Here is a 23,511-nt window from a genome sequence, read left to right as displayed (position 1 = left end):
GTCTATTAGACGGAATTTTCGATAAATTTATTTATATATAATATACGTAGAAAACGCCTAGACCAATTCAAACAATCTTACACAAGAATACACTAGTTTTTTACCGTGCGAAGAATCGAACCCGCAACCATTGGTACTAAGGCCAACCGATAGATCATCGAGGTCCCCAAAATACAAATTAACTCGTAAAACGTGTAGAAATAATACAGAAAACTGGAATAAAACAAATTGAGCTGCCACTTTAATGCCTATTCGTTAATTTAATTTGTTCTTTATTCAATTGTAATATAGTAGAGCGTGGAATTGAAAAACAAGACAAAATGGGTGAGAATCATGCTATTTCTACAATAAATAATACACGTGTCGTGCTCTAATATTGTGCAAAAAGAAATATAAGTGGATAATACTAGAAATAAATAGGAAACCTAGGTACTCATCTTTAGTAAACAAACCAATACCGAACAAATTCGAAGCAAGCACTACTAACTACTTTATTTAAGGAAAATTAAACGGATTCACTTTGCTTAAAGGCTGGAATTAAAATGTCAAATATATCATCATATTATATATTTTGAATTCAGTAGTAGAATACAAATTCATTTAACATTGGAACTAAATTTTAAAACTAAAATTGTTTTTATGTTGTTTTATTATTTTTGTCATTAATAAATAGTATATAAAATAATAATAATTGAATCTATAAGTTATAAATACCATTTATAAGTTATATGTAAGTACCATAAATACGAAAATGCTTGTAAAATTTATAATAAACACTTTGTACATTTTAATTATTTTATTACTTGACGTATTAGCGTATTGGTAAAAATCTCAGCAAATTGTGTCTTTTTCGAAATATCAGTAAATACCGAGAGCATATAAACAAAATGAGAAGTTTTCTTGTTAAATGACTACTACTACTATGCAAGAAGTAAATACATTTTTTACGTATGTACAATTGTCGTTGCTATAATTTAACAAATACATGTGCTGTGATGTGAGTCATTACCAAATAATAACTATTAGTATTTACTAATAAAAATAGAATAGGCAAATATTTGTAGTGTAACCATAAATGGAAATAATTTAATTAATGGTGTAATAGATATGTTGAAGATAATCAGGTTAAGTTACATTATGTGTTTATTTTTAAATTATAATGTTAGAATTTCGAAACATTTAATATGATAACATATATTTGTACGTATAATTCCAGCCGAACTAGGTACAATACTACCGGTAATAATAAAATCTAGCTGTAATATAATTTTGTTAAAATTACATGAGCTTTTTGACTTCGTAGGCAAGGTGATACGCCTGGTAATTGGTATCTTGCTCCTGAAGATTCCTGTAACACAGGACCAAAGAATCGTCTCCAATACATAGAGTACTCTTCTAGAGGGAAAATAAATGTGTGCAGCGTTCATCAGGATTACCAACCTTAAAATACTTAGCCTCGTACAAAGAAATAAAAAATCCGATTAAACTTCGTATAAAAGTATTTTTAAGACGACCCTCATAAGGTTGGCATCCCTGGTATTCATATTAATACTAGAATTACGTGTGGCGTGCACATCGTGCCAAACAAAACAGTAGTGGCAGCAGTAACATTGATATATCAAGCTGCGACATAGAAAGAACAGATTACACATATGAATTATAGTAGTTTATGTTATACATTTTATAATTTTTATTTTATATTATTTTTAAGCAAATTAAAAAAGTAAAGTAGGAAATAATATGTTGGGGTAACATTGAGTAGCAAATAAGTTAGGCATAGACAACTGTGTCAATGTCAGTTATTTTTTTAACAGGTATCATAACTAAAAGCGCAGGGCCGCATCACTAAGAATAATATGTTTCTTGTATGAAACTGTGCATCCACTTTATTTTAGGATATCATTTTTAATGCCTTCATGTGGTTGCATAGATTCAATTTAGCTTTTGTTCTCATAAGAGCAGTGCCCAATGTGAACAAATAATCAATATATTATTTATCACTGTCATAACATAGGTAACTACTTCTATGAGAGAAATTGTCAGGAGAAGATGAGTGTTTCTATTCGCCAACACACTGTCAAGCTGTATGGCGATAAATGTATGCATATAAAACCTTATCTTAAATAAATAAATAAATGTTTATAATATAATCATGGGGTCCCTAGCATCTGGCCCAGAGGGAGGGAAGGTAAAGGAAGGCCCAGGTAAAGAAATCAGTTTTAGATCAGGTTGGGTTTCTTTCAAAAGTTGATAATGTATTGTAACACATACAATTTTTAGTAAGGGTATATCTGTACTCTCTTGAATGGGTACGGTCATGTAAATAATATTGTGTGAAGATAGATTTTAAAAGACAGTACATAATTTAGTTGCCTGTATATTTTTTTACATATAAAGTAATTAATTTTGTAATAATAATTTAGTCGCTAACTACTTACATTACTAGTACTAACTACTTACATTATTAGTATTATGTATTCGTAACAACAAAAGACTGCCTACTGTTGTATTTAAAATAATGTCATACATTTCGACTTTAAAATCTATTTAGGAGAAAGAATGAGAGGAGAGAGAATTTAGGAGAAATTTACAATTAATCGATTGGTTAACAGTTCTGTTAATAAGCTACTAAGTTATAAACAAATCTTTGAAAGCGATTAAAAGTAGTGATACTTATATATGCCTATATTGTACGAACGCAAAGCAAACATATTAGTTTGAAACATTTTAAATGAACTCGCAAACTTTATTGAAAATTTTTAAACGAACTCCTAACAAAACCAAATTTGTAGAAACTGTGCTTTGGTAAGTTCAACAGTAATATGTATAATTTTTTAACAAGCAATCTTATAAACATTTTTATTTTATCACTCATTTGGAGTTGAGTCTATTAAGCCATGGTTATTCTCAGTTAGTTGAGGCTTTGAGACTTGTTTGAGAATTATGTCGTCAAATTTTGAACATTATATATGTATATACTATGCCCACGCTTACACCTGCGCGAAATTTATAGCCTGTATATTCTGATGTATAAGCTATATTATTGTAAAGTTTCATTAAAATCCATTCAGTAGTGTTTGCGTGACAGAGTAACAAACATCCATCCACACTCAAACTTCCGCGTTTATAATATTATTAATATCTAAGACAACTCACGTATCGGGTGGTGCTCTATTCACGTTGGGTTTCACCTTGTTGACCTGCCTCGTTGTGGTGGTGTTGATGAGTTGGTTAGCCATGGGAGATATGAGGCCCTGCGGCACCGCGTTCCGATGGTTCCGGTTGATCACTGTTTTTAGTTTTAAATAAAAAAAGGCTCAGGACTCATATATGACGTAGGTAGAGTTATTCGTTATAATTTCTGTGATAAACATAATTTAGATTTGCACGCACAAGCGAGCAATGGACTCGAATCGTAAAAAAAAGTATTTTGATTAAATTTAATGAAAATATTACATTAATTACTGACATTACAAAAATCACAATGAAGCAATCTTTAATAACCCAAAAAAAGCCTACTGTCACGACCCCAGATGGAGTTGTCAGAAGCATTGCATATATTTTAATCATACGTGACAGGCGAGCCTACCACAACCTCTCGGACAATTTTTATTCGATATCGGTGTTTTCATCACCGGCAGAAATATAAATCAGTTTGATACTTTAATAATGAATAATGAAATACTTACAACTTGTATCTTCTCCTCGTTCTCTTGCAATTTCACCTACAAATAATTAAAAAATTACTATAGTTTTAATTTTCACTACATTATTCAGTAAATCTATAGCATTATTTACTTATTAAGGGTATTTAAGGATTTTCTAATTCATTACGTGAGGGCAACATTTTGGGTAAATTAAATAGCAATATTCATGTTTATATTATAATTAATTAAATGCTTCGAAAATGATTATTATAATTCATATTCTACAACATAAGCGTACCAAGAAAGCATTCAAGGATACAGTAGCATTTCTGTAGTACGGAGATGCAATGTTATGAGGTGGTAGCAACACTTGGCGTAAGGGTACAGACCAGAAATGATAAAATATATCCGCTTTAGAGTTAACCAAGAAGCACATATCGATGGAAAGATTTATTATCTTGTACTAATTTAACATTTCATTATTATTGTGATGCGAAAATAATAATAATAAATAATTTTGCTTTGTGAGTGAACAAAAAGAAAAATGCTACGTTTTAGATTGAAATTTTCTTACGGCGGACGTTAATATCAGTTAATACGAGCAAAGTATGAGAAATTTTCTTAAAATCAACTCGTTCGCTTAAGCGACAGTAGGTACAGTGGTGTAACTACAACTTTAGCCGGGTTCATGCCTGATTGAAGCGATTCAAAATCCCCAGTGGCGTATCACGTCACCACTATTATCTAGTGCTCGCTATGAAAATGCGTGATAAGCATCTAGTGCGTGATATCATCTTTGAACCTACAGACGAAGCACATTGCTGGTTGTTAATGGGAAAGTGTGGGCCGATGATAAAAGAAAACAAATAAAAATAAACACTCAGCCCTTTGAGCCTGAGATGTACCTCGAACATGGACCTTCTTGGGCAACTCTGGCGGCGTGAAGGTGGGGGGAGGATGGTGGTCATCTGCAAAACATCAGCACAAGTTCGCATTCCGATACACCAATTAATAAATACAGTAATACCTACTGGCACAACGCAATATTCATACAGCGTGTGGCTTTGAACGACAAGTTACTGTTGCAAGGATTATAACAGACAAACTGTTCAATTTCACCTTTTCTTGTATAAAAGCTTTAGCAATCTTGGAAGCGGTTCACAACGCCAATGTCAAAGGTGAAACTGAAATGTCTAAATATATTTAAATTAAATGAGTATTGTCTTTAAGTAATAGGTATACTTAGAATAGTACTACAACATTCACATGCAACAAACGTACGTTAAAAACAAACACACAACGTTATCACAACTAACTATTACGCAAGCTTTGTGTTCTAGTCTACGTAAATAATTCCAAAACTGATTTACATGAATTTAGAACCCTACATTGAATGAGTTCGACTAATGTTAAGGGATGTGATAAATGATTACTGATCATGAATAATTAGGAGATGGTACCGAGCGTACTAACGTTTTAATGATTTAGGCGAATAATAATTAAAGTACTGCAAGGTGTGATTATAAATTAGCGTTACAAATATACCACATCTTCGACGGACGCAGTAACTGCAAAGTCCAGACGGTTCTATCGAGGCGGGATCAGCTAATCAAATTAAACGTTCCCTATGCAGGGTAATTTTAAATAATTAAAAATCACTTCGAATTATTGTATAAGCATAATAAAATTACAAATTAACTTCAATTAAAACTATTACACAACATCAATATCAGAGGGACTATTTCGATGCAGAAATTAGGGAATCAAAATACTCCTAGTAAATATTCTGAGACTGATAATAATAATAATAACAACAACACCAAAAATAAATATAATGACATCACAAATGTCTCTCGATGTTTATAATATCGACTAATAGAGAGGCAAACATCTAACTGCTGAATGAATGCACATAGAGTAACGTAGACAAGACAATGAACAGGACACGAGGTTGCTAAACGCGGCGTACGGTGGCCTGCTGGGCTCACCGACCGGTCATGTCGCTTAAAAAACATCACATTGACATGTACACTGATATTTATACACATTTAGGTTACGTACTTGCCCTGCCAACCATCTGGACGGCTCGTACGCCCTTCCTGAATGTAGCCACTGAACCGAGAAACAATATGTTTTAAAGCTCGTTTCATAGTAATACTAATTTATTTAACCTTTTTAATTGTAGGTGTTACACAAGGAACGCAAATAATATGGTATAAGGTATATGCAGACAGAGATGCAAAGCTGAGGAATTCCTGTATATATGTGTATGATATTCAAGAAATTTCATGGTACCTATATAAATTTAGAATTCGGCTTTTTGATTACGAGCTTTTCAGTTTAGTAGTTAGGTTTTAAAATGTAAAAGACACAACAATTAAAAATTATAACAAACATATTATATAATCTGATTTGGCTAGTAATCAAAAAGTTTTGAGGTGCCCTAAAGCCTTTAGGTACTTTGTGTTTGACTTGAAAGGGTCTGTCCTAAACTGTCAAGATAAGCAAATTTGTAGTTAAATATTATTCTGCTTTGTGACTTATTAGCCTTGTTGCACTATTCTAGCTGCGTGTATCATTTGATCGTGTATTAGCAAATAGTAATGTAGCCCAGTATATGTCGCCCATGAGCGATGGTTAGTTGATGCAAACAAATTAAACGTGTTGTGAGGTACGGTAATATGGAATAGTTCGGATATCCTTTCCGTACCGTCGAGACAACCTCGATATGTATTAAGATTTTGTTTCACCATCCCAGTCTGCATCATCATCATTCCGACATCTGTAAAAATCCAAAAACTGACAAATACGAAGGTACGCTCCTATTTCATTAATGAATTGGGAGATATCGTTTAGTTATTTTGATTTGACAGTACCAACTTCATTGATTTTTTAAAATTTCTAATCTCTTCCTTTTCAGTTAGATTTCTTTAATTATATAATTTGATGCTATCAAATCAGTGAATGATAAAATGAATAGTGACAGTGGTTTAGTTTCTCTTGACCTTGTGTTAGTCACTATCAATAGCACTGACAAGCTGAAACTGTTGTCTAAAGTCTTTGATTTCCAAAGCTCACTCTGCATGGGACAACTCCCATTAGCACTTTATCTTCACTCTTATTTTTCTGAGACATGCTTTCGTAGATTTACATACATTTTCATTAACTAAGTGTTTTAGGGATAAATGGCGGTGCAATTTGGTGTTTACGGTATTTAGTTCTACTAATATTTACTGTATACATGCAATGTACTGTCTGTGCTGGGCATTGAAGTGCATCATATCAATTTATAAGTAATTTATTTGCACCGAATTGAAATTTAGTATGAAGCGTGGCTTCAGTGTGTGTAATAAGTTCCTGATTGTTGTGATTAATGTTTGTATTGAATGATGCACTAAATCCTCTCAAGATCCATACAAATCAGAACAGAGCGCGAAATATCTCAAAAGGCATAGAAAAATGGTGAAGTGTCGGAGTGCTTCATTTCGTGGCAATATCCATTCACGAGCGAGCGGACATACACAATGATCGCTAAATTATAGGGTGTGAACGAGCACGGGTCAAGAGAATGTCTTGCAGCCGATCCAGTCTGTGAGGTACGGACGCAACACCACTAAAGCAACTCAAAATTATATAGACACGAAAAATAAATATCGGAAAACGTCAATTTGTGAGGTTAGGTGTGGTGCAAGTTACCTATGTCGGCTCCAACCTTCCGCTGCGCGGTCACTAAAAGTTTAGCCGAACAATCCATTAATGTCTCACAAATATAAAGTACACATGTGAAGTTGGCAAGTTGGGACAAGTTTTGCTGTGTAAACGTGTCAATACGTTCCTACTGTGTTAAGAGATGTGACAATTCTCTTTACATATACATAGGAATGTGTTCAATTTGTGATTATAAATTTATTTAAAGGATAGGTTGTGAATTGTAATTAATTTTAATATACATCTAATAGATATCAATTTCCAGAAAGAATGTCACAGAATCCTTCGTTAACAATTAGTTAATGGCACTTTCTAGTTGTTAAGTATACTATCATATATTACAAGGGGTTTATTATTGAGAAATGTTTGTGACATGAAGCAGTGCAATGATCTTACAGTTTTTGCATTTGCATTTCTTGATGAGTGTCTCGTCTTTGATGTCCTCGTGGCAGGCTTTACAGTAGTACCAAGCTCTGAAAGTAAGCATGACGTTAATGTTAATGTGTCTGAAGGAAGTACAGAACTATCTGCCAGTAATGCAGGTAATAACACGTTTAACATGTATGATCCTGAACTCTGAGTTTGTAGGGTACCTATAGCCAATTTGTTTATATTGATTAACATTGTTGCTGACATGTACCTACTTACATTTGTTTTATTATGTAATTGTAGACGTATACATATAAAAATAAAAAAAACATGTGTATTATAATACATTACTCAAATTAATTAATAGATATCAGCAGTCAATGAGCTAGGTAAAAGTATGAAAACCAAAAGCTACGATACAGCTGATTTTGGTACTTGCTTAAAATATTTTCTAAGAACGCTACTGGCGTCTATTTCAAATACCACGTTACTGTTCAAATGGACGTTGGCATAGTAAAATTTTTATGTCTATATTTTTCTCTAAATAAAATAATAACTTTGAATTAACTAATGATTTAAGCATCTACATTAATATCCATAAGACTTTTATAGGAGTTTCTTAAATTAGAATAGAGAACAATTTTCCGTTTGGTCCTTATTTAAACATGCTATTAGCATTTTTCTAATATATTTAGAAAAGCTGTAGTATGAAATTATACGGAAATGTTATTAAGTACCTGGGCCAAGAATCTTTAAATTACCTCTTTACTTCGTCAGCCGACTGTGCTATGAAAAACCCTTGTGTGTTGGCCAATATCTTCGCGTTTCGAGGGTTGATGGAAATTTTGCTGTCCGCCCCTTCTTCACCCTTGATTTCTATAGCTAACAGCAGCAGTTTGAGTTTTGTGAAGCATAACCTGAGGAGATATCGTCATGCTGTATCAGATGTCACCTATAAAATGTGCTACAGCGAATGTTTTCGTAAAATTTATGACTTTTCTTAATTAACAGGGATTAGAAACTTACACGACTAAAACACTTTAATTATTTTTAATCATGTTTCTATAGTATAATTATTTATATTACTTAATTAAACGCAGTCATTTTCGTTTATGTTAAACAAAATATTGTATTTTAATAGTTATACAACAGTGTTTAATTACATTTTGAAGTGTTAAAATATACCGTCTAATTTACACTTATCATGCTATTTTTTTAATTGAAACAAAATTAATTAACAACAATAATAACGTAAAGATTTATGACCAAAGTAGTCTCATGCAGACAGAATTGAAACTTCTGTGGTTCACTTAGGTCAATTCAATAAAAAAATTCTAAGTTGCCATATTAACGAATGCCAGGTATTGACAAGAAAATAATTAATCTCAACACATTGCTGAGACAAAGAAAGTACCAAAATTAATTACCAAAAAAGTTTCACTCCTTTCACGCACACGGAAGTGTGCATATCTTTTAGTGTTATAAGTTATAAATTATGAGTAATTCTGTACTAATTAATACAGCATAAAACTACATTATTAAATATCTATACTACAATAATATTACTTATTAGTTAATAAAAACAATCTCTGAGAATATAAATACTAACTTACAACACTTAAAACACAAAAGCGAGAGAAGGATGCAAGCTACCAGCGCTACACAAGTGAAAATGTACAGGTTGAAATTATTCAACAAAGATAGGTGACTACAAAACGAATATTTAAAAATCTAATATTTGTACAAATGAACTATTTAATACTTACGTTACCAATATTTAAATAACTTACTGCACTGATCAATGCACTGTTTCAAAAGTGTTTGCAATTATTTACAAATGATAAACCTACATAGACAGCCAACCTATAGATAGAAAAAATATAAGTGTTTCAATAAATTTATTTATTCACTACATTCTACTAGTAACAATGACTATAGAAGTACAATATCATTCATTTCGCTACTAGGTACAAATAATCCAGTCAACATGCACAATTCTGGAAGGAAAAGGATCATAAAATTAGTTCTCCAAAATTCAACCTACGACGTGTGGTCTAGGGTTGTCAGGAAATGTTAGTGCACATTCAATTAAATTAGCTAGGGTTAGCAACTCGTTACACAGTGTCTACAGTGCGGGGTGCAGGCGGGCCAAGTACGGGTCTTACTCGCTCGCTTGAGGGAAGCTCATCCCAGTAAACGACGTCGATAGAGTCTCCGTGTACATCTCGCAGCCAGTACCCTGCAGGTAATCGTTCTGCCAAGCTTGTGTGTCGGGGGACTGCAATCAACCAACGGGAGACGCTAAAGCTCGTGCCATGTTAGTCGCGATCGCCGCAAACTTCTGCGAGTGGGGTACATTCTGCGCCTAAGCCACCTCCTATCACTTCCCATTAGCTTCTACAGGTACATGAATATTAGTACACGTTTTCTCTATCAAAGCATTGCCTATTATTCAATTTTATTTGTTCCCAACCTTTCAGTGCAGTACATATAGTATAATGACACTTAGATGATTCAAAAATGTGAAAGAAACATCGACAGTCAAATACAGACTAAGCCAGCAAACAATACTGTACATAAACACTAAATGAGAAGCTATGCGATTATTTATAATCGGTTAGTGATGTCGCCCCTCGAGTCAACGGAGTCGTGGAATGATTAGAGACGGGTACAGAAATATGTATGTATTGTGACGTAACGCTTTCTCGTGTCACGGTTGGTAAGCGTCGCTGCCCACTTACTCTGCGGCCAGTTTGAAGGACATCCCCACAAAAGTCGGGCTTAGCTTCTCCGTGTACATCTCCATGCCGGTACCTCGCATGTAGTCATTAGTCCATATAGCCATGTCTTGTGACTGTGGAAATGTGGCATAGAGCGTGTTAAAAGAAAAGAACATTCGAAAGACATCACGCTATTGTACCTTTATCGCCAATAAACGCGAGTGTATCCACTTTCGAATGAACTTTTGAAGAAATTGCTAGTAGATTTTTAGAGATGGAATAGGTTAATAACAAAGCTGACCGTCTTGAAACTCCTCATAGCGAAGAGGTTCGCCATCATGGTGGAGAAGCCTGGTGCGAGGCAACTTTGCGCGATGAAGCCCAACTTCAGTTCTGCTAAACAAATCACGTCGTCTCCCTGCTTCCAGTCCCAAGATGGAATGTTGAGAAGATAGGCCTGGAATGCAAAAGAAACTTTTTTAAATAGTTTTCATGACGCGGAAGGATGTTAGATTTTAGAATGTATAAAAATCTACGATAGTTGAAGAGTATGTATGTTTACTATACGTTTGGCGAGAATAGATATATTCAGATGGTCGTTTTTTCATGTAAACGTGCAAAGTGAAACGTGCAAGAAGCTAAACATTATTTCTTTCTGATGAGAAACTTTTGTAATATCAATACATAAATTTAAAGTTCTATCCTCTAATGTTACGTTTCTGTCTACAATTCTGTTCTACTAATACAAATTCAACAGACAAAAGTACGACAACATATTTTATGTATTGTTGTTAGATTGTACGAGGTACTACGGTGTTATGTTCCTTTAGAGATTTTTTAATCATTACTTTTTAGATCATTTCCTTTTTTGCGATTGACAATAGTCAATTAAAAATAGATTGAGATTATGCAGATTTACAACCAAAATTAATAAAAAAACTTATTCACCTTATTGTGATATTGCATGAGTTGGATGATAACCCTGATGTCATCTGAGTAATTCTTGATGGAGATGACCCTCATAATATTCGCAGCGTCTTCAGCATCAGGGTCTTGGCAGTATTTATTGGCTAGCACTAAACAGGCATCCGCTTCATGTACCTACATGTTTTAAATTAAGAATTAAAGCAAATATACAAATTCTTGAACAATAGATAGAAATTCTAGAACTGAAATTAATATCGAACAATACTAGTTAAATATTAAAAAATATTAGTGAGTTTTGTTTGCGTGGGATAATAAATTTGAGTTAGTAATTCCTATTTATTAGTGAATGTGTCATTTCTCTTTATAGTTTAATCGTAGATAATCAGTTTCTTTATTGGTAGGTAATAACAGTGAGTTATCTAAGCATGGTAAGCCCAAACAAATGGTATATAAAAAAATAAATATATAACCTTAAAAAATATGCTTATGAGTATAATCCCAAGTGGAGTAACAGATTTACTGTGTTCATTTTTAAATATTACTTTAATTTCATAGTACCTAAGTATATGCGTGTAAAAGGTGTTTAGTTTTGTTATTAAAAAATATACCAAAATGTTTTTCCTGATTTTTTTTAAACATGAATTTGAATTTATTTGTTAGTACTATGGAAACTTACCATCAAAAGTTACTACCGTAGTTAAATATTTTCTGTGATAAATGTATCGATTATAAACTAGTGATAAGTAAATATTACTGTGTAGTTAACATAAGCTAATTATCACGGATAGACTAAGAAGAATAGCAGGCACAACATTAGAACTACGTGTAAAAAATGAACACTACTTTAAATTAGACACGTTTCTGAATAGCATCAATTTGATCTAACTCGACACCATTTAAACCCGCCCACGTATATAATAAAAAGAAGTAACGATGTGACGGACAGACTTACAGACTAACTCGTACCAAAAATGTTAATTTTTTTTTATAAAATGTGAACTCATTTTTATTTCTTACTTTTACGTTCCTGTTTATATACATCAGATGTTGCTTTCACATTTGTTTTAAATTATTTACCATCATTTGTTAATGATCATCGAATTTATTTAATCAAGTTTAACAATTTTGTTTGATTAATAATGAGTTTATAATTATTTTGGATAATATTTTATAATAAAATAACTTTATATAGTAACAAGAAAATATTCAGTAGTGTTCATTTTGGGTTAGGATAACAAGCAGGTGGGTGTTAATATACTATCAATACCATGCACAAAACAACAGTCATGCCGACTAAATGTGAAGCCGTGCATCGACATCTAAAACTTACCATAAATACTCGACAATATCGACAATCGACAACTGTACTTGACTACAACAATTTGAATTTTGAATTTGAAATTCTTTCGTAGGCAGCCATTAACGCCAATGTAATATGTCCTAATTGTTTTTTGATAATAACTATTATTGTACAGTACAATAGATATCGATTGTTTGGAGTTGCACGGGCCAGCATTGCATACAACACCCATTGGTACAGACATGGTGGCCGGGCGCGTTATAGGGTCGAGGGGAAGGGGTAACACACACGCCCAGACCGTACTGGTCTGGAGCACACACATAGATACATTAGCACAGGCACGCACAGACAGCGCTCAAGTCATCACAGAAGGGAACTTTATATAGCTCCAACAGAACTCCTCGGAAAAGGTTAGTGAACGAGCATCGCTCTACGTCTATAGAAATGACAGTCTGTACAGCTTCAAACCGACACCACGCCCAAAACCACATCGTCGTGTGCACTACTTACTTTTACCCTCTGTAGGTCGATTGGGTTCATAATGGTGCCTTGAAAGAATTCCACAGTGGTAAAGTGTCTCTTGAACAGGCCTTCGAGCTCCAAGTCGGGCGGTTTCCTGTCATCAACGCTCAGTTAACACTACATGTAGTGGACAGTCCGCCGCCTGTCGTGGGCCGATCTTACCATGCAACGCTATTTACCAAAATACGCAGTCGTGGGGTGGAACGGCTGCGCCTACGCGTCAGGCACGAGGCGCGACCGCTCCACCGTGAGAAGCAATGATTGCATCAAAAGAACCACAAGATAAAGTTACCAAGGTGATCAAAAACCTACTGTGACTATGAAACAGCATCTTTAAAGAGGAAAAAGATCTGTTATATGCACATAAACAAATAAAAAGGTACTGGTTCACGTAGACGCGGTAATTGATAAGTACGGCCGTGCGATAAACTAATGCCTGCTCTATTCGGTCTCACTCTAACCTTGACTCTTTCAAGGTCGACGGCATTCATCATTGTACCCTGAAAAAACTCGACGGTGGTGTAGTGACGCTTCAGTAGGCCTTCCAGCTCAAGGTCGGGCTCTTTTCTGAAAGCGTCGTCGGATATTCATGACACCACCCTCATGTTAATGGCCACGTACACTATTGTACATGAGCAGCAGCTACTTAAATCTATACATTTTACAAATAATATCAAATGAGAAAATAGATTTTATAATAAATTTCTTTTACATAACAATAAATAAGTATATTGTATATTTCAAAATATATTTTATTTACAAAAATATATACCTATACTACATCTGTTAAAATCATAATTCTGATATATAAAAAATATTTAAGAACATATATAAATTAATACCTAACAACGTTGCGTCAGCGTCAGCGTAATTTGGAACAATGATGAACTATTTTGTATAATTGTTTATTAAAGAGGTACTCCATTATCATCATTAGTGTCAGAAATATATGTTTATAAATAATAAAGTGAACGTTATAAAACAATTATAGATACCTACTTTTTTAGTGGATTCTTTACACTTTCTGTTACATATTTATTAGTACCTCATTTCTTTACAACAGTATTTGAGTGTACAGACTTACTGATATAAGATATGTCATTCATTATTCTATTGTAGATTATTATAAAGAATATTAGGATTAGTAAAAGAAATACATAGTTGCAATATTTACCTGTGTAAAAAAACAACCTCAACATCTACGTCTTCTCTGTCTTCATGTAGGAAGTCTTTTAAAAAATGGCTCACTGACTCGTATGTTATATGGCCACATACAACAATATGCCTGAAAGTCCATAAAAAATATTATAACACCACGAAATCTAGGCCAAACTAAGAAGGTGCTACTATACAAAATTGTTGGAAAGAAGCAGTGAAGCGAGTTGTATTGTAAGCCTTCATACGATAAATCCGATTGAATTTACAAATGCAGAATTGAAATTGAAATTTGCAAAATTTTGAATAAATGCTGTGTTGTTTTTTACAGATTGAAATATCTTTTATAAGCAAATCTTTATAAGCTTTATAATATCTTATTGGTGGAATAGAAAAGTCAGAAAAACAGCAATTTGAAGTTTTATTTAACACCTGGGACCACAGTTGCAACTGGTAACATAATAGATAAAAAGGGTCTCGACAGGGTTAAACAAAACAATTGGTGGTATAAGCATGGACATAAAAAAAAAAATAAACAACGCCTTCAGTTCGTAATCGAATTTTGTTAGGTATATTTTTTAGAATACTAAGGTTGGGGCCATATTAGTAAAAAAACATTAATTTTGTCTTCATTTTGTTGGGGACAAAATGAAGGAAGGGAACTAAAGGCGTTGTAAAATAACCTCCATAATTTACTATGATTGTTCATCAATTTGTGGTAAGTTTATTCACAATCACCAATTACATCGTATTTGATGTCACCATACTTTTTTATTACACAATGACCCACAAAGAAATGAACAGCCTTTACTAGAAAGCTCAGTTTCGTTCAGGACGTGTGTATACTATCTACCACTCTAGAAAATAAAAAAAAACCACAACATTAACAGGGTCTGGAGTGTGATATTTATTATGACGGTGTATAAAATTTTGGGAATAATGATAATCATAACATTCATTGCAAGGAAAATGATTTCAGGGTAAAATGTAATGAATAAAATAGTCAGTGTACGAATTTAAAGTATTGTACATACATATCACCTCAGATATTTATATGCAGTATTTAGGATGTATGAATGAATGAATACAATTACGTATTATACGAATACGGTATTGACAATTGCATATAAATATCAGGTAACAAAAGCTTGTGTCTCAGTATGTCCATCAAAATTATTAGAGTATTAGAAATGTTTGATTAAAAATTTGTGTAAATACTTATTTGGGTATGGCCTCAATTCTTTATAAGTTCGACTCGGGGTTAGATAGTGGTTGCACAACAGTGGCAGGTGAACAGACAGTCGACAGCGACGATACAATGATGGAGGTTAAGTTGTCTTGCAAGTCAAACCATACATTCTACGGAAGAATTACTGTTAACTCACTAAAGTCATCCAGAAATTTAGTAGAAAGTAAAAGATAAATAAAAATGCAATTTACTGGTATCTACGCTTGTCATGCAAAACTATATTCATCTAAGGTGTGGCAAAGGAACTGGTATCATCGTTGTTATAATAAAAAGTAATAAACTCTACCTTGTATTGACTGCAAAACATCGTATTTTAAAATTTAAAATTTTGATAAAAAATGAACTGTGTATTCACGGCTAAGATGACGTCAATAATGTAAATGGTATAATGTCAACAATCTAAGCTAATTTTGCGTTAAAATGTCCTCAATGCACACAGCCTTGCCACGCTCTATGAATCATTTACGTAAATACATTACACTAAATTAACCGAGGGGGTCGATCCAAAAGTACATTACAGATTACAAAACAGTAAAGAGGGTCAACATTAAAGAGTTACAGTAGGTACAGTTACAGAAGTCGTGCAGGCGGGGATCAGAAGGCGAGGAGTAGGCGAGCGGATGGCACTCACTAGGTACAGGAGGTACAGGGGTAGGGTCGCATCAACAGCGCCCCTCGCGGGCTCTCGGGGCGGGCTGAGCCAACGCCGCGCCCACAGAAAGGAGCTGTCGACGCCTCACACACCAGAACTCCAACAACACACTACGGTACCACTCAACATTTAACTCTTCTCAACTAAGCTTTACGTTAACATTCCTTTACGTACGTATACTAACAGAACATAATCATGAAACCTATAATGACGAGCGATAACACTAGCCACTATCTGCTTTTCACTATTCAACTGAACTCAAATCAATTCAAAGGTAATTTGCAATCATATCGACTCATAAAAACATTTCGCGGGACTCTCGTCCCGCCAAAGATAAGTGAGAACACAGAAGCGTGCTAAGAGAGGAAAAGGAAGATATAGATATGTCACAACACGGAACACATTCAATGGAACGGAGTGAAGACAGCGGCTCACCTGCGTCCCCGCTCATTCTTGAGGGTGCCGCCATACTTGGGTCTAGTGCCGATTAAGTCAATTATCTCTGGGATACAACTGGCAAATATCGCCTAAACGCCGACAGACAAAACAAGACATTCACATTCAAGTTGATCGGGTAAGTTAAGAGGGGCGCAGTGGAAGCGAGCTGTCATCCACGGCAGGTGCTTCACGGCGGCGGCGGTGGCTGTGGATGACGACTCGCTTCCGACTGGTCCTCAGTGGCGGGCGAGCACAACGGGCGATTAGTAACGTGGTCGGTCGCGACCGGGCAGTGGGTGTCGGACCGCGGCGCGGGCGGCGGTCGCGGGCGGGCGGCGCGGGCACTGGCTGTGTGTGATCGTCGGGACTCGTGGCGAGGTGCCGGAGCTAGCGCTACAGCGTGGCGACAGGCATCGTGTGCAAGCGAACAAACCAAACACTACTTCATCGACAGCATTACAAAACTTTACATCGGCTCTCTCCAGATCTAGTCTCGTTAGAAGGATTAAAAAGCTCAACGGTATCTCGAGTAAAATTTACGAAAAAAGGCATGTAGTAGTGCGTCGGTCGACCGCGCGCCTGTCTCTCTAGTTCGGGGAGAGGGGCGCGGCCGCCGGGAGCTAACTCTTCGAGCATGCGCCACGGCACCGAGAGACCGATTCTAGTGAAGGATTAATAAATTTCATTAGCAAACTCCGCATTCAATCAACCAAGATCGAAACCGTGAGAGGTAGGAAGGCAGGAAGCCGCGTGGAGCGGGGGCGTGAGAGCAGGGTACCTGCGGCGGACGTCCTTGTTGTACCGGCCGCCGTATTTGTTCCGCTGCGCCGCCAGCTCCGTGATCTCGGGGATCCAGCTGGCGAACACAGCCTACGATACACAGCAAACACCGCGAGGTGAGTGACCGCCCTCCGCGCGCCCGCCCCGCCCGGCCCGCGGCCGCGTACCCTCGCGCTCGCACAAGGCTGTGTGGCTTGAGTCTCGTCTGTCTGCGTGGTGGCTGTGGCTGTGGCTGTGTGTGGATGTGCGGGACTTGGGTGCCGTGCCGAGCTACGCTAGCGGCGGCTGTGACCGGCGCAAGCCGTGACGGGACTCGTGACCGGGTGCATGCAAAGCCTAAGGATACATACGCTAACTAATCGATGAACAGAACTTAAAAAGAAATCGGTTACACCGGTTCCTAAGCTAAAACGATGGGCATTCGATATAGACGCTTGGTAGAGCGTGAACACGAACCGACCGGCGCGACCGACGGCCAGGCAGACCGCTCGCTCCGGCACTACTCGGAGCGACTAGCTCGAAAGCTCGGGACACTCTTATAGCACTGGAGCGAGGAATCTACCGCTGTACAGTCGAGGGATCGACGAGTGGACACGAGTAGATGACACAATACATCTGACGGCACTGAGCAAGCTTTCTTAGAGGTGATGATTTCACATCGTCTCCCGAGAGATCGGGCGATTCAGTGCGAACACAGCGACCGCGACGGGTGTTTACGTTTCGCTCGTGCCGCGGAATGAATCGCCTTCACTTTCGGTGAACAATTTATATTATCAAACGGATACCTTTTTCCATGTTCACGCTTCAGCTCGCCACTGTACTTGGACCTACTTCCTACCAGCTCTATAATTTCGGGAATGCTACTAGCGAACATTGCCTGCAACAGACCATGGTGTCGATCGAATATCAAGTCTGGGAGTCACGCGGACACCATCGCGTGGTGCACGACAATGTCCACCTCGAGTCTCGGTATAAATCTATGGTGACGCAGAGTCGTAAGTGTAGCCGGTAGCGGAGCAAAAATAAAAATAAAAGGAACGAAGTGTGTGTCTACCGGTGATGTGAGCAACTGAACACAGCCAGGCACAGGTGCGGCATGCAGAGATCGCGAGGTGGGAGGGGTGGGACGCGGCGCGGGTGCCGGACCGGCGCGCTCCGGGCGCCGGCCACGGACCGGACAGCGGACACGTCTCACACTACTATACGTATCTCGTCTCGTACCACTGTCCCCATTTATATTTCGTATCTCAAGCGCGGCGAGAGTTTCTCCGGCAGCACATTCGCGGTGAGTACTCACGTAACAAAGCAAAAGAAAAACAAAATACATCCATGCAATTGAAGTCGCTCGAAATAAAGCTCATTTGGTGTTCGGCGATAGAATAAGAGATGCTCCAACGAGTAAGCGGCCGAGAAGTTAGAAAAGAACATTGATGGACGATGAGGCGACGGCAGCCGCGGACGGCAGCGGCCCGGGCGCCCGGGCGCCGGCGCCGGGCGGGCGAGCGAGCTCCACCACTCTCGAACATTGTCCAACTTATTGTCATGCTCTCTATACACTGTGCACTAGTCAGGCTTACAATCATTCAACGAGCTGTGCGGATAATCCGGTACGTTTCTCTAACAAGTCCCTTGTGAACTATCACACGACCTTTAAATGGCAAGTCTTTGTTATATTTCCTTTTGCTTTGTTATTAATTTAGCTTTGATTTTATGCAAGGAATCGCAAGCGGGTCGGTTTAGCCGTGTACGTAGTACGAAATAAATCGGCGTGATATATTCGCGGTAAACATCGTAGAGAATTTAAATGCCTTCCTGCTGTATGAAATCAAATTATTCATTATGACTTGCCTCTCCTTGCAAAATAAATTATTACATTAATATTTCAGTCACTGTGACATAAGTTTTCAATTAAATATAAGTTATTGTTACAATTAATTTTATTTGAGAGTAAAAATTAAAAACGATACTTACCAAGCCAACGAGGAGAAAAAAAACCAAAAAGGTTCTGCCAAGTACTGTGTGACAAAACACATCACCGTAACCTACAGTGGACATGGTGACTATAAGGAAGTACACACACGTCCAGTACGATAGTTTCTGCGCGTTCTCAAACTCCAACGGGTCGCCGGAGTTCTCCAGCTGGAAATAAACAAATTGTGTTATTACGACACTTTGTCAGTATTTAAAATTACAAGAAAGGGAGTAAATAATCAAATGACTACAACAGGGATGAATGGAAGAGAAAAACATATTACTCGGACTACAAATGAATGGGATAAGGAAGAAGCAGATGATGATTGTTGATAATAATAAAAAAATAATTGGCTATACTTTGTTCATGATATTTAGAATAGGACGTAAAGTTCTCAAGATCTGTATAAATAATTAGGTTCATTTTTATACACATTTTCATAGAATATTAAAAAAAATAGGGGAACTTACCAAATGAATAATACCTGCAGCTGTAAGCCACACTGATATGAATATAGAAACTAATTGCGCCAAACGAATCGAGCTCGATGTTTTTAATATATTGAGGTACTGCAAAATATCAGGCACGGTCATTAAGCGTAGAGCTCTGAGAAACCTTAGCCCTGTAAAAAATAAAAAGTTGTGTTTATTCTATAACCTAAGAAGTAGAAAGTAAAAACTCTGACACTAAAATATCTGATAGCATAAAGAAAGCATAAAATGGGATTTTTTAGTGCCCGTAAATAACACTATATTAAGAATATCGCGGGATCCCCTTGATCATGGGTAAACTTCATGGGAATTCAATAACTATTATTATTAATAAATAAGCGTGGTAAGATACCGTCATGTTCTCAATTTCACGTATAAATGATATACGTAAGAGACCATACGACCCATCTGATGGTAAATGGTTGCCGTAGCCTGCTAACAGAACTTTCGAGATTAGTTTCCATACGATAATTTTGAAGATAACAGACATAATAAAAATTATATAACTGAATTTCTGTTATGAAACCCTCAATAGCAGCTATTTAAACTAGTTACTCAGTATATTTATGACAGCAAGAGGAATGGAAAATAAAAAAAAAAAAAAACTTACCTATCCACGTTCTATCCAGGTATATTGATACAAAGGATGGGGGTATCGTGAAATAATCTACAAATGAATACATCTCGAGCATGAACCATAGTTTGTCACTAGCTGCTATAAACTGAAACAAAAAAAACATCAATATATTCGTAGAGATTTCGAAAATCATCATAGATCTATCTTCAAGTCACACCGCTTGAGAGATCTATAAGAAATATACTTTGAGATTTAAAAAAAATGATCTCTCACTATAGTGAGAGATCATTTTCAGCGAGTAATCTGAACTGTGTATATAAATACACATTTAATTAAAGACCCTCGCGTTAATTACAAAGACTGGTATGTTAGTGAAAAAAATATTTAATAGACTTCTTTTATAACCTGATTTTCTGTGTCATGTATGTTACGTACATACAGACAGAAAAATACACTTATTATTATCCACCAAGTGTAATTCCGGTTGTAGATCCACTTATAAATGTAACGGGTAACAAAAAACAACTTACTCGTATAAAAAAGTAGACCATAAAAAATATGTTAAAGGCAAGGTCGATCTGCTGAGTAATATTGTCACTCCATTTCTGGCATCGCTCCACATCCTCGCTGGAAATAGAGTAATGTATCAAAACCTGCCACCATTCGTAATAATAAAACGATTAGGTGACATGTCACGGAGAAGCCATATCTAAGGTGCGGGGCTGCGGCCACATATGTTTTAAATTCAATCAATTTAAAAAAGACTCGCTTTTTTTTAGTTCAGTAATATTATAATTGCGTATAAACAAATTTAAAAACAAGCGAAATCGCCGACAGATTCTCAATTGTTTCTTATATTTTATAAAATTTTGAAATATAATTTATATTTAAAAAATATTTCTTACAATACATTTTTATTTAGTTCTTTTGATTGTGGTGTATTACTATATAAATAATGCTTGGCTGTTTAAAAGTTTATTCCATTTGTAAATACTCGCGCTACATAGGATATATTCTTAAAATATGTTTTGTTTAATACATTTTAATGGCTTTAGTTACAATATTTTCATCTAGTAGTGTTACTTAGAAAATACTCTTTTTACCAATCTTTATCGATAATAAATTATGCGTACATAAACAGTCAGTCATATATTAATATGTGGCCACAGCTTAAAGCTGAATTGAACATAAGCTAAACATTTAGTACTATTAATAGCAAAAACACTTGGATCACATTTATATGACTTGAACTCACGTATTCCTTCATTTGAGCGGTATTATAAGACGTTAGTATATTAATATATTAGCAAATGAATGAATGATATAACAATATAAGAATGTGTTTTACCTGGAGGCGTCAATGAAGTAGATGATAAGTGATGCTATACTCAGGATGAACACCAACACTACCTGGAAGGACAAAATTTATTATTTAGTGACTTGTTTTGAAGACTCTGTACAAAGTCTTATACGTGGGTACCTCTGTCTTACATAACTGTGGCGTGTTCAGGTTTGAAGGATGAGCGATAAGGCAATGAAATTACAGGCATAAATAACATACTCAGGAGTAATAATGAACTAAAGGTGTTTCAGGTGCCACAATGGCCATATGATCGTTTTTTTTTATTTATATATCTTTAATGCACACAGTACAAAAGTAACAGTACATTTGGCGGACTTAACACCATGCGATATTTTCTACCAGTCAATTATAAGTAGTACAGAGAAAAATTGTTTGCAAAAATAATCATGACAAAAAAAATCAAGGCATAAAAAGTGATATAATAATATTTATACTATTACATTTATAATGATAAATATATAAATATAAATAATGATATTCATATATATATTTATTTAGGGTCGGCAACGCGAACGGGACATTACTGGTGTCTCAGGCGTCAATAGACTACGATAACCATTTACAGTCGTATTATAAAAAAAATAAATAAAGACGAATGTGTGTTTCAATTTTCAAACCTTTGCTTGTTTGCCAGTTACGTACAAAAAAGACTTTAGGCCTGGTACGACACTTAGTACATACAAATTTTCCTATAAAAATAAATCATTACTTCATAATAATTCATATGCCAATCATGCATATATCCCAACCCACATTGAATCCTCAATGTCATCCCATATTTGATTTGATTACATTACTTATTATTATTGGATAATGAAATATTCATGGACGCTTACTATTTGTTGCATTGATCTTTTAAATTCTTAGATGGACAAAAAAGTATAGAAGGATACAACGATGAGGTCAAAATAATTGTTACCGTACAGATCCGTATAGTTACTTTTTTACTATTACGTTTTTTATAACAATTACGGTAAAAACAAATATATACAGACTCATTTGTACCTTGAAACCTGTACAACGCTAGTCAATATAATACTTATTTAATTGTACCGTTGTTAAAGTTACATTTGGAGAAATTTTCAAATGCATAATTTTTTCTAAGACATATTGCAATAATTTTGTTGCAAACTCTTAGCAGATTTTTGTATTTTGTACCAATCTTGAATGTATCTTTTTTACCGTTTTAATTTTAATAAATTAATAATTTAATAATATTTCTATTAATAATACTCACTTTAACTTATAATTGAATATTTTTGAACAACAATTTTTTTAATTCTAGTCTTATTCAGAATACAGATTCTGCAAAAAAAAAGAATGGGTAAGAAAGTTGTCTGTAAAATATCATAATTACCTCTTATATTCATCATTAGGAAATTTTGACGTTGATATAATGTCTTGACCTAGTTAAATTCAATACCCCAAGAAAACTGGCTGTTATTTAACTAACTTATATAAGAAATGACCACTTTTTTATTTATGTACTGTCAAAACAATGGCTTAAACTTATAATTAATTATATTTTTGTTTAAGTATACTTTTAAAAACAAAATGTTGTTTTAAATATATTTTTTGAGGAGGTCAAAATATTTATCAAATGCATTTTAATTTATCGATCATTGAAAATAGTGCCTATTC

The 23,511-nt window shown here is 35.4% G+C and overlaps 1 protein-coding gene across 24 annotated transcripts in view; it reads right to left on the bottom strand.

Annotated features, from left to right (window-relative positions):
• Window positions 1–23,511, bottom strand: part of LOC131850550 (calcium-activated potassium channel slowpoke) — a 61,034-nt gene that overhangs the window by 8,076 nt on the left and 29,447 nt on the right. The window contains exons 2-20 of one of the 24 annotated variants that reach the window (XM_059200822.1): window positions 21,856–21,917; window positions 21,038–21,134; window positions 20,541–20,652; window positions 19,910–20,061; window positions 19,439–19,606; window positions 18,253–18,344; window positions 14,368–14,478; window positions 13,182–13,287; window positions 11,393–11,545; window positions 10,746–10,901; window positions 10,466–10,578; window positions 8,486–8,641; window positions 7,752–7,828; window positions 7,344–7,376; window positions 6,358–6,429; window positions 4,553–4,615; window positions 3,690–3,725; window positions 3,157–3,289; window positions 1,283–1,348 (exon numbers count right to left, since the gene is read on the bottom strand). In XM_059200822.1, the coding sequence (XP_059056805.1) occupies window positions 1,283–1,348; window positions 3,157–3,289; window positions 3,690–3,725; window positions 4,553–4,615; window positions 6,358–6,429; window positions 7,344–7,376; window positions 7,752–7,828; window positions 8,486–8,641; window positions 10,466–10,578; window positions 10,746–10,901; window positions 11,393–11,545; window positions 13,182–13,287; window positions 14,368–14,478; window positions 18,253–18,344; window positions 19,439–19,606; window positions 19,910–20,061; window positions 20,541–20,652; window positions 21,038–21,134; window positions 21,856–21,917 (1,958 nt within the window). Of the gene's footprint in view, window positions 1–1,282; window positions 1,349–3,156; window positions 3,290–3,689; window positions 3,726–4,552; window positions 4,616–5,708; window positions 5,760–6,357; window positions 6,430–7,343; window positions 7,377–7,751; window positions 7,829–8,485; window positions 8,642–9,889; window positions 10,003–10,465; window positions 10,579–10,745; window positions 10,902–11,392; window positions 11,546–13,181; window positions 13,288–14,367; window positions 14,479–16,684; window positions 16,777–17,465; window positions 17,558–18,252; window positions 18,345–19,438; window positions 19,607–19,909; window positions 20,062–20,540; window positions 20,653–21,037; window positions 21,135–21,855; window positions 21,918–23,511 lie in introns of all 24 variants that reach the window. The other 23 variants (XM_059200803.1, XM_059200802.1, XM_059200821.1 and 20 more) reach the window with 23 other exon arrangements.

This window comes from Achroia grisella, unplaced genomic scaffold, assembly GCF_030625045.1.
Source record: "Achroia grisella isolate CSIRO2021 unplaced genomic scaffold, CSIRO_AGI_Agris_v1 utg770, whole genome shotgun sequence".
Lineage (NCBI taxonomy): Eukaryota > Metazoa > Arthropoda > Insecta > Lepidoptera > Pyralidae > Achroia > Achroia grisella.
This window is presented reverse-complemented; position numbering and strand designations above follow the sequence as displayed.